The following is a 14,942-nucleotide window of genomic DNA, read 5'->3' on the forward strand; positions in this document are numbered from 1 at the left end:
ACCGCACCGAAATTAACCGAACCGAAATATATATATAATATATATATATATATATATATATTAATAATAGTAATAATATATATATATATATATATATTATAAATATATATATATATATATATATATTATTAATATATATATATATTAATATATTATATCGACTTGACATCATCTAATTTCTTGTTGAAATATGTATGTTTTAGTTTTTATTGTGTATTAAGTTTTTTTAGATGAAAGTATGTAATGTTTCCTATATCCTTATATATGGAAACATTAGTAATCGAACATACTGTACATGTTTATGAAAATTTTATATATATTTTTAAAAAAATAATTATGGACAAAAATAGAAAAATCGAAAAAAACTGCAACCGACTAATAGTTAACCGCAACCGAAAAACCGTTTTAATTGGTGTGGTTACGGTTAATGATAATTAACCGAACCGAACCGCATTTAACGGTTTGATTACGGTTAATGTCTGGAACCGCACCATGCACATCCCTACCGTTTTTATACGCGGCTTCTCAACTAGTAATAGTACTCCCTCCGTCCCCTTTTACATGTCCACTTTGAAAAAAAAAATTGTCCCAAATTACTTGTCCACTTCTCTTTTCAAAGCAACTTTTTGTATGTTTTTTCAAAAAGTAACAACTTCCAATGTTTGACTAGCATATATATATACACAACTCTATCTAATTCATTACATTTATTAAGGATATGTATGAAAACAAGATATCCAACTAACATTTTCTTAAGATGCGTTATTTTTTCAAAAGGGACAAGTAAAAGGGGACGGAGGGAGTATTAAAATACCAGTACCAGTAAATTATTTCGTCCGTTTAACGAGTGAGTGGGGATGTTGGGATTTCTAACATAAACACGTAGGGGTGAGCATTCGGTCGGTTCGGTCCAAAACCGGACCGAACCGAATAGACCGAGAACCGAAGTTTAGATTTTTTTCGGACCGAACCGGACCGAAGTTTTATAATGGACCGAACCGGACCGAACCGAAATAATTCGGTTCGGTCCGGTCCGGACCGAAGGAACCGAAATTATTTTAAAAATAAAAAAATATAATATTTTTTAACTAAAATTCATGATTTATTTTAAAATTTTCATATTAATTAATCACCCCCAATTCATTAAAGATACATATAATTAAATTTACAAACTAGATATTATAATTATAACATATAAGATACATATATAATATAAATATAAATTAAAATTATATATATTTTGGACAATTCGGTCTATTCGGTCCGGACCGAAATAATTTTTTACGGACCGGACCGGACCGAACTTTATTTCGGTCTATTCGGTCCGGACCGAATGGACCGAACTTTCAGAAAATTAGGACCGAACCGAACCGAATTTACATGGTTCGGTCCGGTTTTTCGGTTTCGGTTCGGTTTTGCTCACCCCTATAAACACGCGGAGACAGTGAGACAAAGCAGAAACCCAAAGTGAGACTAGTGTCTTAGAAACTCTTTTGAAACCTTTTTGCATCATTTCTGCAAACATTTATAAATCCATTATTCCATTCACATAAACAGACAGAAAGGGAGATTAACAGTTGTGATCACACACTCATATCTAAACTGTGCTGGGGTTAGGTTGCATATATATATTAGTTTAAGCACCAAAACAACTGATTAATCCAGAGAGATTCAGAGAGAGAGAGATGACAGGAGGGGGAGAGAATGAAGGGACATTAGAGTATACCCCCACATGGGTTGTGGCCGCTGTTTGTACTGTCATCGTCGGCATCTCTCTTGCCGTTGAGAGACTTCTTCATTACGCCGGGAAGGTTACACCCTCTCTCTCTCTCCCCCTCTTCCTCTCCCCCTACTTTTCTGGATGATATTATTTGTCATTTTGGAGTGAATGTTGGTTTTATGTTTTCTTGATTGCTGATAGATCAATGGGAATTAAAAGTATTTAATTTGCTGATTTTGCTATGTGTAGTATCTAAAGAAGAAAAACCAGAAGCCTCTCTTTGAAGCACTGCAGAAAATTAAAGAAGGTATCTTTTTCATATATTTATTGTGTGCTTGTGAGTGTAAATTCTGTTGTTGTTGCTTGGTAGCGGAGTACTTGACTCTTCTTCTAGGTGGTTTTGTGTGTTCGAATGTATAAATAGATTTTAAGTATGGGTGGAAGGTAATTGAGGATTTGAATACGAGGGTGGGGGAGGACTTGTCACTAGGCTATTAGCAATTGCTCATTTCTTAAATTTGTTAAATGTGTGCGGCTTCATATTTAACTATCCTTGCAACGAATTTATGGTTTAATAAATGATTATTGGTTTTTAGTATTTCGAAAGAAATATATTTACTTTTGCTGATGAATTTAAGGGCTTCTGCAGAATTGATGCTGTTGGGGTTTATTTCACTGCTTCTTACTGTATTCCAAGGCACTATCGTCAAGATCTGTGTGTCACGAAGTTTAACAGAACACCTCCTTCCCTGCCCATTATCTGGTAAACCTGGTGAAGAGAAGTCATCTCATTCCAAGCCAGAAACAACTTCTCATTTAAGGCGCTTGCTCGAGGAATCAGCAAATGAAGGTTACTGTGCTGCAAAGGTAACTTCAATATATGGAGAATTTTTTAATTGGAGAACTCCTGAGAACACTTATATTATTTCACAAACTTTATCATATCTTTTATTATTCATCAAGTTTTGATGTGTTATACAAACAAAAAAGTAACTTTGAGGCTGTTTTCTATAATTGAAGCAAAAAATAGTGAAAAAAATATTTACATAACATGTAAATGTGAGGTACAGAACATACTAGTTCCCCAGGGAACTAGTTCTTATTTGAGCCCTATCCTATATACATGTATAATATTGATGGAATTAATTATATGTTATTACTTTGTATTGACTGAAATTTCAATATGATTACAATTTCGCGTCTTCCTACTATGATCATATGTTCCTCTGTTTAATTTTCATTTCTCCTGTATACAGGATAAAGTTCCATTGCTGCCCCTCGAAGGTCTGCATCATCTGCATATCTTTATCTTTGTGCTGGCCATTGTGCATGTCACATTTTCTGTTCTGACTGTTGTATTTGGAGGTGCAAAGGTAGTTTTAATTGATACAATCAAGTTGTTTTCCAGAGAGATAAACTACTTGTGATATTAATTATTCTACTCCTACTTTCTTTACAATGATGAAGATTCGTCAATGGAAGGCCTGGGAGGATGCCATTTCACAAGAGAGTTTTGACCCCAATAAAGGTAAAGAACTGATATTTTATTAGGATATTGTTCATTTGATAACAAATGATCTAACTTTAGGAGTTTTCATCTTTACCTGCAACTTCTAAGCAAACAAGAAATTTGTGCAGTTTTACGACCAAAGGTTACTCATGTCCATCAACATGATTTTATCAGGGGGCGTTTCCTGGGCATTGGCAAACGCTCAATTTTTAAGGGTTGGTTGGTAAGCTCTCTTGTTTTGTCCACACATGCTAACTTTATAAAATAATAATCCAAAAGTTAAATATTTTCGAAATGTTAGGATTTCAAGGAACGAGGATGTATTCTCCTAGTTAAACATCGACTGTTGTTGCTACACTTTTCTTAAATCCATCAACTTATGGCATAAAACACGAAACACAATTTAATTGAGCACTGTTAAGTGTAAACACATTAATCTATCAAAACACAAGGAAACATGACAATAAATATATCCTATTTAGCAACTTATCATATACGTAGTTTTTGTTGTGCATTTTGAATGATCTTTGTTAGTGCTAAGTGGTAACTAAAGTCTTATCCGGTATGTGTTGTGTATTGTCTTCAGATCGGAAAGTAAGTTGCTTTATAAATAAACATGTAATAATTCAAAGTTCACAACTCACAAGCATATGAGTCTGCATACGGGAAAGTTGGGTGTCTAACAATTATTATCAACGATGCCTGAAGGCTATTTTTTTTTCTTGGATGTCTAATTAATCCTTTTTTGAACATTTTAGCATTCCTTTTTCAAGCAATTCTATGGATCTGTTACCAAATCAGATTATGTAGCACTTCGACTTGGTTTCATCACTGTAAGTATTCCAAAGGGCCTGCTTTTTTTTCTTTTTCATTATTATTCTCAAAGAAGCAATATAATAGTCTGTGTAGTACGGTTGATGTCATTATTATATTAAGCTTCAACCATTATTAGCTAAAAGTGTGTTAACAAAATATGTTGTCTTATAATAGCATGTCTCCTTTCTCTTATACTTTTGTGGTTTCTGTTTCATTCCTGCGTCGCTTCACATCTCTGGCACAGTCTCATTGCAAGGGAAACCCAAAATTTAATTTTCACAAATACATGATACGAGCACTCGAAGATGATTTCAAGAAAGTTGTTGGCATTAGGTGAGTAACGTTTTACTAGCATGATGTTTCATCAGTTTTTTTTTTTCCCAATATTGCATCTACCAGGGGTTAACATATGATTTTTTCTGCTGCAGTTGGTACTTGTGGGTTTTTGTGGTTGTATTTTTATTGCTCAATGTTAATGGTATGCCGCTTTCCTCTAAAAAGAGGATATGGTTTTGCAGATTTTTTGTTCTCTCTTATATATTGAGTATCACACTTGGTTTTTGGCCCTTGTGCGTGAAGATCACATAATGTTGTCTTCTTTTGTTTATAGGTTGGCATACATATTTTTGGATTGCCTTCGTTCCATTTGTTGTAAGTGGCTCCTGTAAAAACTTGGTGTGCATATGTATGCATATCTGAATGCATACATATTGTAGAGATAGTTCTTCACTTTAATTTAAAGCTGTAATTGGTATGAACCTGTAATAATTATTTTGTTACTGTAGTACAGTCAACCACCTTCAACAAAACTGTGCTAGGTCTTAATTTCTTCTGTGGATAATGATTATTGATATAAATTATTAAGCATCTTTCATTTGCACACACAGACACGCAGACACACATGTATTTGTATATTTTCAAGCAAGTAATGTTTTTTTATAAAGTTTGTACAGTCTGTAGAGGATTTGTTTGGTGCAGTGAGCTCATAAACTAATTGTTTGTTCTTTTTTCCTGTTACTTCTTTCAGCTACTGCTAGCTGTGGGCACTAAGCTAGAGCACATAATATCACAGTTGGCTCATGAAGTTGCTGAGAAACATGTAGCTATTGAGGGGGAATTGGTGGTGCATCCATCAGATGATCACTTTTGGTTCAATCGGCCGAAAATTATTCTTTTCTTAATACACTTTATACTATTCCAGAATGCTTTTGAGATAGCATTTTTCTTCTGGATATGGGTAAGCTGATCTTTAAAAGAGACCTTTCATTAATTTGTATTTCTTGAAATTTTGAAGCTGAAAACTGTAAACACACCTGTAGGTTCAATATGGCTTTACCTCCTGCATTATGGGACAAGTCAGATTTATAGTTCCAAGACTTGTTATAGGGTAAGTCATTTAATAAAGTTTTACTAAATGCAGGCAGTACAGATAATACTGTGTACTGTAAGGTAATGTTTCAGTTATGCTTAGTACTCTCTCCGTCTCAATTTATAAGTCTCTTTTGCTTTTCCAAGAGTCAAATTGACTAATTTTTGACCAACTATTAAAAAATATTTATTTGTTGTTCTAGAAAATAAAAAGTTACATATTAAAATAGACTTAATTTACCTTTTGATGAGATTTTTTTTAAATTTTTTTAATTATAAAATATCTATAAATTTCAGTGAAAGTATAGTCAATTTGACTAGTCAAAAGTCAAAAGGGACTTATATATTGAGACCAAGGGAGTATTACTACTCCCCCCGGTCCTTATTATAAGGCACCAAGACTTTTTACACACAATTCTAGGTGCTTTGACCACCTACTTAAAATTACTTTTTTTAAGATTTTCTTTTTCTGAATTAAAATATGTGATATACATTTTAATTCACAAAAAAAAATTTAAAAAAAAATAATTTTAAGTAGGTGGTCAAAGCACCTAGAATTGTGTGCAAAAAGTCTTGGTGCCTTATAATAAGGACCAGAGGGAGTATATGTTATCGTGGGCATTTTTTTGCTTTCCCAACCATTATTATTTATTAAGATGAGTATTAAACACATTTTTTGTGTTTTTGGTGTCACAGGGTATTCATTCAGGTACTCTGCAGTTATAGTACTCTGCCACTTTATGCTTTAGTAACACAGGTAATTTAGCAGTTCTTGTATATCTCTGATGGGTCCATCGATGTCCGAGTAATAATTTTTTACCCATTTCTTTTTCATGTCGGGCTACAAAATGAAGATGGGAACAAATTTTAAGAAGTCAATATTTGATGAGCATATACAAGTCGGACTTGTTGGCTGGGCTCAGAAGGCGAAGAAGAAGAATTTGTTGAAAACGGCAGCCAACGCTGGCCAAGAGAGTACAAGTAACAAGGGTCAGAGTACAAGTAGCAAGGGTCCTATGGGAATTCAACTTGCAAAAGCTGTGAAAAACCAATTAAATCCAGGGGAAAATCAGCCCACAAATGGTTCCCAACCTTCCAACAACGCTGAAGCCTCAAATAATGTTTAGACCATGATCGGTTAGTGAAGTGAAAATTAGTTGAGTATAGCAGCTATGGCAGCTGACATTGACAAGATGTATTGAGAGACAAATATACATATTTACATATGATCTTAATTTCGTAAATTAACGGGAAGTAGTATGTTTACAAAGAAGTTATGACCTAGTTATACTAGGTGACTATATAAAAGATTTATGCGTGTTTAGCAACTTGGTTATATGGAGATGCATTGAATGTTTTATGTTTTATATGTTTTTACCATTTTTGTCCACTGTATTCAACTTGTAAATTTTGTTATACGACGTGCACTATTCTGTTATTTCCACTTTTCTCCGCAAGATTCAACTTGCAAATTTTGTTACATGAAGAAAATATGTCGCTGTGCATCAATAAAATATAATTTTCTACAAAAGAAAAGGTACAGATGATTTCAAGTATCTGAATCTATTTCTCCATATAATATGCCAATCTTCTCATAAAACTGAAATAAAATTCTTTATTTTTCATAAAATATGTCAATCTTCTCATAAAACTGAATAAAATTTCTTGTATGGGTCCGCAGATTGAATTACGTATCTAAACCTCTATGGCTAGTAAAGAACAAACGCATATTGGCCTCTATAAATATTTTTATAAAAAAAGAACAGAATAAAACAATATACAGAAAGTCTCGAGGTTAAAAAATCAGTGGCAAGTATTATTCGAAACTCGAAATAAGTGTGTGGATGAGAAAATGAGAAAGCTGATGCAGCTGCTGTCCCTTCTTCTTCACCTCTCCCTCCTCTTGCTTCATTTTCTTACTTCTTCCTTACCAGCCTAAACTAAAGTACTAAACTATCTTCTTCTCTCTTTTTTCCTAGTGAAACAAATTAATTCTTGTCTAGTCCTCAAAACAAGAAGAGTTTCCTTTTTTATCATTATAATGGCAACAACAGGAAGGTCTACTGCAGTAGCCAGTGTTAGCTTCCCCTCCTCTTCATGCTTGAGCTGTAAACCTAGATACACATCTTCTGTCTCCATGGTACTTTCACTTTACTTGTAGTTACAACATCCTGTTGCTTTTCAACATGCACAATATGAAGTGCAATTTAGAGCACTCATGCAGTTTAGTTTAGTTTAGTTTCCTCAGATTTGTTCTGTTTGTTTCTGTTTTCATTGTTTCTCATTCTGATTTGCAATTGATGAAACGCCCGTGTTCGTGCGTCGCAGATGGTTAATACGGCAGTGGCTTCCCACCGGAGTATTGCATGTTCTGCTGTGCAAGAATCATCAGCATCAGCATCAGCATCCACTGGTAATTTTGTGTTCTCTTGCCATATTAGCTAATTTTGCTCTATAATAATTTCTTAATTATTACCATAGTTGTCTGCTCTAATCTGTTTATGCATTTGTTACACTAGTGTCTACTGCTGATGTAAAGGAGAAGCCAAAGCCTAAGGCAAAGCCTCCAGCAAAAGCTCCAGCAAAGCCATTACCTCAAATGATGGAGGAAGATGTGATCCCTCCGCTTAAATCAATTCTTGAAACTCAAGAAGACATCTCTGAAATAGAGCTCTCTTTCGAAGACAACAGGGTTAGTTCTCAACTTCCATCTGTCTTCACAAAGATTATGAATTTTAGTCCCAATAACTCATAATTTTCTTTCGAAATCAATACAGCTATATGGTTCTTTCGTGAAGAAGAACATTAGGTATTCATTTTGGGCATTCTTTCCTGATGGAGTTCTCACTGGTAAGCTTCCTTGTAACCTGTTTTAGTTTTAGTAAAGTAGACTTGATTATAATAATAATATTGTTTTTGGTACCGGTATGTCATGTATACTTGTCCAGGTCCAAAAGGGTTTTCTTTATCCTCTTACGGGTCCGAAGTAAGCACACTTGAGCCATTCCTCATTGACGAGAAGAAGATCACAGCAAAACATATAGTCTTCTGGGTTGAAAAGCGTTTGGCAGCTCAAGGAATAATTCCTGTTTGGCGTGAATGAATGCCCATCTCTGTAAAATTCATAGCACATATGTATCAAACTTTCTGGTTATGGTTAATAATATAACATCTTCCAACAATGATGCAGAGGAAAATATCTGTGATCTCATCCCTCCGCATTAGCTCAAGTACCTCAGCTTCTCTCTATTCATATCCTAGAACACCATTTAGCTTTTAACAGCACAATTTCAACCAATGTTAAATCGTCAATATACTCGTCCTTTGTTTATTGGATAGTAGTTCTCTATCTTATTGACAAGAGGCGGTAAAAGCTTCACTGCTTAAACATCTAAACAAATGACAAAAAGTATTATATATTTTTGATACACAACATAACACTTGTGTGTTCTCATCATATTGGGAATATGAAAGATGCAACATATCCTTCAGTCAAGCTGTTTTAATACTACGAGTTACAACAAACAGATACTTCGAGTGCACCCCCCGACTCATGATTGTCAGCTAGTTAGGTATTAGAACTGCCATTTGCCTTCCACATTGCACGCTTGAGTTCGTTTAAGAAGTCCATCTGTAAACCAAAGTTCATACACTGGCAGGTTAAAATCATATTAAGGTATGACATATAAGCACATACATATATATGGAACAACAATAGGCGAAGTTAAAAAAAAAGAAGCTGTATGTATGAACTGGGCAGAGAACTACTGTAGTTTACCTGGTGAGGAAGTCTGAAATGACCCCATGCTGATGCACCGTTTCCAGAATACATTATTGGCCTTTCTGGGGAACCCAAAAAAAGAAGAGCAACTGATTAAAAAACAGTCGGGCTACACTTGATAACTGAGCAGAAAGTATAGTTTCAATTCTAAACTATGTTCCTGTCAAAAAAAAATAAAAAATTCTAAACTATGCACGGAAGTCGCACTGATAAAAAGGACAGCTACATTAATACTATATTACTATTGGTCCTACTTTATATTCCTTCATTTTAACCAAAAGCAATTGATCAATCACAACTAACTTATCTGTATTCTTACTATATAATTTTATTTAAAAAAATAATCTCTCAAATGGAACAAGGAAGATTGGAATTGGTATTTTACCAGGAGAGTGACTTTATGGATGAATATGCATTTAATCTAATACAAGTCTTGAGCACCAAATAAAGTTCCACAATGAAGGAAATACAAACCATTTTCTTTATAATATATGCGCACACAGTACCGGAAAGCAGAGGATATATTTCAGACATTTATGAGCATTTTTAAATAAGAATGCTGAAGTAAAACATAAAGAGGTCATACAAACAAGCATTGTAACTTTTGTAGGACATTACTCACCGCCTACATCTATTGATGGACTGTTGTATGCATCCATAGCAGCTGCCCAACCTGCAAGAAGGAATATGAGTGATGATAAATGGGTGAGAACATTATTGGCAATGCAAAATCACATTACACAGCTTAGGTAATGATTATTTGATTATTCAATTTTGACAGAGAGAAAGATGTTCCATCATTATTTAGTAACTGGTAACTAAAGCCTCCATGGTTCCTATACCCCAAAAATATAACAGAGAAACAGCCCTGCAACCTCTTTAATCAGATTAGATATTAAGACATTGATCACAATGAAAAATTATGGATTTTCCCACATAAATGAAGCTGATCCGTACAATAGATATATAGTGTAAACAGGTTCATAAACTAGCTGATAAGTTTAAAGACTTTAAACATCCAGACACAAGAATATGAACCAATAACACAAATAGCACATTAAGGAATGCCATTGCCATATACTACTGTTAATGTAGGTCAGCATCAGTGGTCAAGATATTCATATTATGACTGGAATGGAGCACAAATATCAGCATTCAGCTGTCAATATATTCATACCATGACCAGAAGGAAGCACATATCTATATTATACTACTAAAGCCAAAACATTCCAAGTTTTGGTCGGTCGGTATTTGACCCTATTTTTGGGCCTTTTTAAATTATAATTTGTTTTAGTAGGTATGTATAATTATAACTAAAACACATTTAAACATCCTCATAACAGTATATCTTTTGGGCATATTTATATATAAGACTTTTGACGAGCTTAACTTCCTATTAAATTGAAACATAAAAGTTTGGGTCGGTGGATCGGTATTTGGCCAATTCCCGGGTCTTTTTCAATTATAACATGTTTTAATGAATCTTTTTTTATTATAACTAAAAAACATTTAAACATCCTCATTAAAAAATATTCTTCGGACCTATTTATTTGCAAGGCTTTTAATGAGCTTACTTATTAGAAGCTTATTTAACGTACCCAGTAAAATACTTATTTAAAATACCTAACAAAATTATATATACTCAAACAAGTTTATTAGTTGTGTAAAAATCTATTTGAATTAAAAAACACATTATTATAATGTAAATCTATTTTTAAAATAGTTTAGCAAAAAAAATCTATTTTTAAAATAGTTTAGCAAAAAAAATCTATTTTAAAAATAAAATTAAATATTAAAACATATACAATAATGAAAAATGTTATAAGTCGGTTATAAGCTACAATCATGTAGACTTACGGTCTTTTAAAAGCTGTACTGAACTTTCACATTGAACTACAATCATGTAGACTTACGGTCATTTAAAAGCTGAAAAGCTTCACTTTCACAACATCCATGTAAAGATATTAATCTCGCAGGAGCATTTTCATTCACAAGCATGCTGCTGCTTGCATCCTTGCGGTCTGCAGCAGGAAAGTTCCTTGATGCAGCAACCTGAGCCTTGTCTCCTTCACTTCCATAACTGCTGGCACGCTCTAGTTTTTCTGCACCAAAGTTGGAAGTCTATTCAACACTAAAAACTAATTAATCAACATATTAACTAGAATTAAAAGAACAACCAAACACGCATGGGGAAATTTATTATCAATCAAACCCAGTTAAGATGTTCTTAAAAGCTTATCACATAACACCGTATACTTATTAGTGAAAGTACTAGTTCTTAAAAGCTTAAATTCGGAAAAGGTTATATTCAGATGTCTGTTTTCTGATTTCACATATAACATGTTATGTTGAACATTACAATCACAATTAACTAAAACCTAACTTGAAAGGCAAAAAGAAACAAATTCAATATTATATATCACATTAATATGTCCTCAGCTCACACCATTGAAGCTAAAATCACAAACTCCGCCAAAATATCATGAAAAACAAATGTTGAATACATGAGAGATAGATAATAGCATACTTGTGGATTATACAGATATGCCTAAACACAATATATACAAACAAGTGTTGGATTGTTACCTCCTCCGGCAGATTTTCGCCTCCCTAAACGGTTCCTGCAAATTGCAATCCACTCTCCAATTTCAATCAATCCAATCCATCTAATACATACAAGGGGGGGGGAGAGAGAGAGAGGAGGAGGGGGGGGGGGAGGGAGAGAGAGAGAGAGAGAAAGAAGAGAAAGAGAGAGAGAGAGAGAGAGAGAGAGAGAGAGAGAGAGAGACCTTTGATTAGGAGGAGCATAACGCTTGACATTGGATGAATCGCCGGCAGGCTTCTCCAGCATATCTTCCTCTCTCTAACACCACCAGCGCCGCCGATACGAGAGTGTGTAAGAACTGGTGTGTGTGTCTATCGGTAGAGTTAGAGGAAGAAGAGCATCCCCGGACCTTCAAATTCAAACCCTTCGCCCCTTTCTTTTATTTTGACCCAGCCCTAGCCTATAGACACAGAGTGTGCGCGTGTGTAACAATCATGCTCTTACAAATTATTTATTTAATTGATTAATTGATTAATAAATATACATCAGTCGATTTAATTTTTAAAATCCAATTACTAAATATATAATATTTGTAAAATTGATTTATTTTAATATCAGTGTTCTGTCAACCAATGTAGCTATTTACAAGCAATTTTTAATGAATATACTGATTCTGCACCCTCTTTTAATAGTATAACTAGCTTCTTAACCCGTGCAAAGCACGGGTTGCTTTAAATCACTTTCTTCAATATATAAATATATGTTATATCTCTTTATTTATCTTTTTTTATATTTATTTGTATTTTAAATCATAGTATGTTGATGTCTGTATATACACATATCCTCACTTTTATGATATTTATTAAAAATATAAATACAAAAAATATATTAAAATTCGATTAAATCGATGACTAATTGGTCGAAAATTGGATTAATAGGGTCGAAAATCAGGTAGAATATTAAAAATTTACAAAAATTTTGGGGAAAATTTGAAATTTTAAAAATGATTATATATATATATATATATATATATATATATATATATTATTTTTACATATATAATATTAAATTAATTCTGAATAATGATCCTATTAATCATTCTGATTAATCGTTGATTTTCTGATTCCCGCTTTTTACAACACTAAATATTTATTTATTTATTATTAAATCATAATTATATATGATATATCCAAAAAATTATAAAATATACATTTTTATAAAAACAAATAAACATTAAGGCTTAACTTTCGTAGCCAAACATAGCCCCATAGATACTTAATTCCTACATTATACATCAAGCCAGTCCATTGACTGCAATATTAAAATACATATTTTTATATATAGAGAGGTCATTATTGACTTTTAAAACTAACGTATTTTATTAGACATTAATGTCCAATCATTAATATACATTAATTATAACATGATTTTGGAATTAATTTAATATTATACATATAAATAATATATATCTAATCATTTTTAAAATTTTTTATTTTCCCCATTTTTTTTTATAGACGTACGTTCAAATTTTGTGAATGAAAAATATTTTCTTCTTTTTTTTGAAACAAAGGTGTTAATCTAATAATAGAAAGTCATACGGCATCTACACCAATGATCGAGTCGAACAAATTGAATGTATTTTGAGTAAAGGATAGTTTAGTCATTTTGGATTAAATTGATCAAGATTCGATTTTACTGCTACAAGTATGTGTCAGATACTTAGATATATAGAATAAAAAAAAATAGTTACTGGCTAATCACTGTTTCAGGCTTCTGGTCATTAGCCCCTGTACCGGGATGCTTGGCCAAACTGCTTCTTTTATCATCAACTACGGTATATATTACATGATGTTTAAACACAATTGGAAATATAAAATCTCATTATGTCAGCAGCCAAACTGCTTCTTTTATCATCAACTACAGTATATATTACATGATGTTTAAACACAATTGGAAATATAACATCTCATTATGTCAGCAGCCAAACTGCTTCTTTTATCATCAACTACAGTATATATTACATGATGTTTAAACACAATTGGAAATATAACATCTCATTATGTCAGCAGCCGCGCAGCAATCGTCAGCTTAGAGTTTTGACTATGACAAAAGAGTATACCTTCATCTACGATCGAACATTAAACTGCTCAGAAAGAATATCATCATTTTGACTCAGTTTTACATGATTTAAGGGTCTATTTTATGTAACTTTTCGCAAGGATTTCAAATATACAATTTGTTTTAAGTTTGTAATCAACAGAGAGTAAATAAAAAGTACACGGGTGTACCATAGAGAGTAAATTAAAAGTACGAACGTACCATCGGTAGAAGTCAAAAATGCGATGGTACCATTGAAAAAAACCACTTCTACGAGGGTACCATCAAGAATTTCCCTAGATATAATTTAAATTTATATTTACTTGTATTTTAAGTCTTATTATCTTGATGTCTAAATGTACATATATCCTTACTATGATGATATTTATTATAATGTAAATATAAAAAATATACACTATTTAAAATTTTATTCTATAATTAAATTATCATTCACCTAAAATTATTGAAAATTTGATAAAAACAAATAAGATTCTTGTCGAATCAGAGTCTTTGTCGTATAGTTAAAAAATCATATATATGATTTTATTAAATCATATATATAATTTTATTAAATCACAATAATTAAATATTCTAAAAATCGGCCGATTAACCGAATAATCGATAACAGACGAATTTTCAATACGATTTGGTAACATTCGATTAAATCGATGATTAATTGGTCAAAATTGGATTAATCAGCCAAAAATCAGGTAGAATATTAAAATTTACAAAATTTGTGGAGAAAATTTAAAATTTTAAAAATAATTAGATATATATTATTTATATGTATAATATTAAAATAATTTCAAATAATGATCATGTTATAATTAATGTATATAAATGCTTAGACATTAATGTATAATAAATACATTGCTTCGACATTAATGTATAATAAATGCGTTAGTATTAAAAGTCAATAATAACTTTTATATATATTAAAATATGTGTATTAAGAGAAGGGTAATCGAATTAATTTACAATGATTAGACATTAATGTCTAATAAATACATTAGTGTTAAAAGTCAATAATAACCTTTATATATATAAATATTGTATAATGAGCAAAGGGTAAATTGGTCGTTTTGAATTAAATTAATGTATCTCA

At 32.3% G+C, this 14,942-nt stretch overlaps 3 protein-coding genes across 3 annotated transcripts; 2 read left to right on the forward strand and 1 right to left on the reverse strand.

The window, feature by feature from the left end:
* Window positions 1-1,456: 1,456 nt before the first annotated feature.
* Window positions 1,457-6,781, forward strand: LOC108224057 (MLO-like protein 1). The gene is made up of 14 exons (XM_017398606.2): window positions 1,457-1,811; window positions 1,970-2,027; window positions 2,370-2,587; window positions 2,977-3,093; window positions 3,188-3,248; window positions 3,359-3,453; window positions 3,989-4,063; window positions 4,291-4,379; window positions 4,475-4,524; window positions 4,657-4,697; window positions 5,074-5,283; window positions 5,366-5,433; window positions 6,111-6,171; window positions 6,269-6,781. The coding sequence occupies exons 1-14, from the start codon at window positions 1,686-1,688 to the stop codon at window positions 6,539-6,541; spliced, it is 1,542 nt and encodes a 513-aa protein (XP_017254095.1). The 5' UTR covers window positions 1,457-1,685; the 3' UTR covers window positions 6,542-6,781.
* Window positions 6,782-7,223: 442 nt separating this feature from the next.
* Window positions 7,224-8,596, forward strand: LOC108220102 (uncharacterized). Its single transcript, XM_017393772.2, has 5 exons — window positions 7,224-7,554; window positions 7,743-7,827; window positions 7,934-8,106; window positions 8,192-8,264; window positions 8,363-8,596. The coding sequence occupies exons 1-5, from the start codon at window positions 7,456-7,458 to the stop codon at window positions 8,515-8,517; spliced, it is 585 nt and encodes a 194-aa protein (XP_017249261.1). The 5' UTR covers window positions 7,224-7,455; the 3' UTR covers window positions 8,518-8,596.
* Window positions 8,597-8,806: 210 nt separating this feature from the next.
* Window positions 8,807-12,220, reverse strand: LOC108220103 (uncharacterized). The gene is made up of 6 exons (XM_017393773.2): window positions 11,985-12,220; window positions 11,782-11,816; window positions 11,109-11,297; window positions 9,818-9,868; window positions 9,193-9,257; window positions 8,807-9,045 (listed from the first exon to the last, which is right to left on the reverse strand). The coding sequence occupies exons 1-6, from the start codon at window positions 12,044-12,046 to the stop codon at window positions 8,983-8,985; spliced, it is 465 nt and encodes a 154-aa protein (XP_017249262.1). The 5' UTR covers window positions 12,047-12,220; the 3' UTR covers window positions 8,807-8,982.
* Between the last annotated feature and the right edge of the window lie 2,722 nt (window positions 12,221-14,942).

This window comes from Daucus carota, chromosome 5 (assembly GCF_001625215.2).
Source record: "Daucus carota subsp. sativus chromosome 5, DH1 v3.0, whole genome shotgun sequence".
NCBI classification, from domain to species: domain Eukaryota; kingdom Viridiplantae; phylum Streptophyta; class Magnoliopsida; order Apiales; family Apiaceae; genus Daucus; species Daucus carota.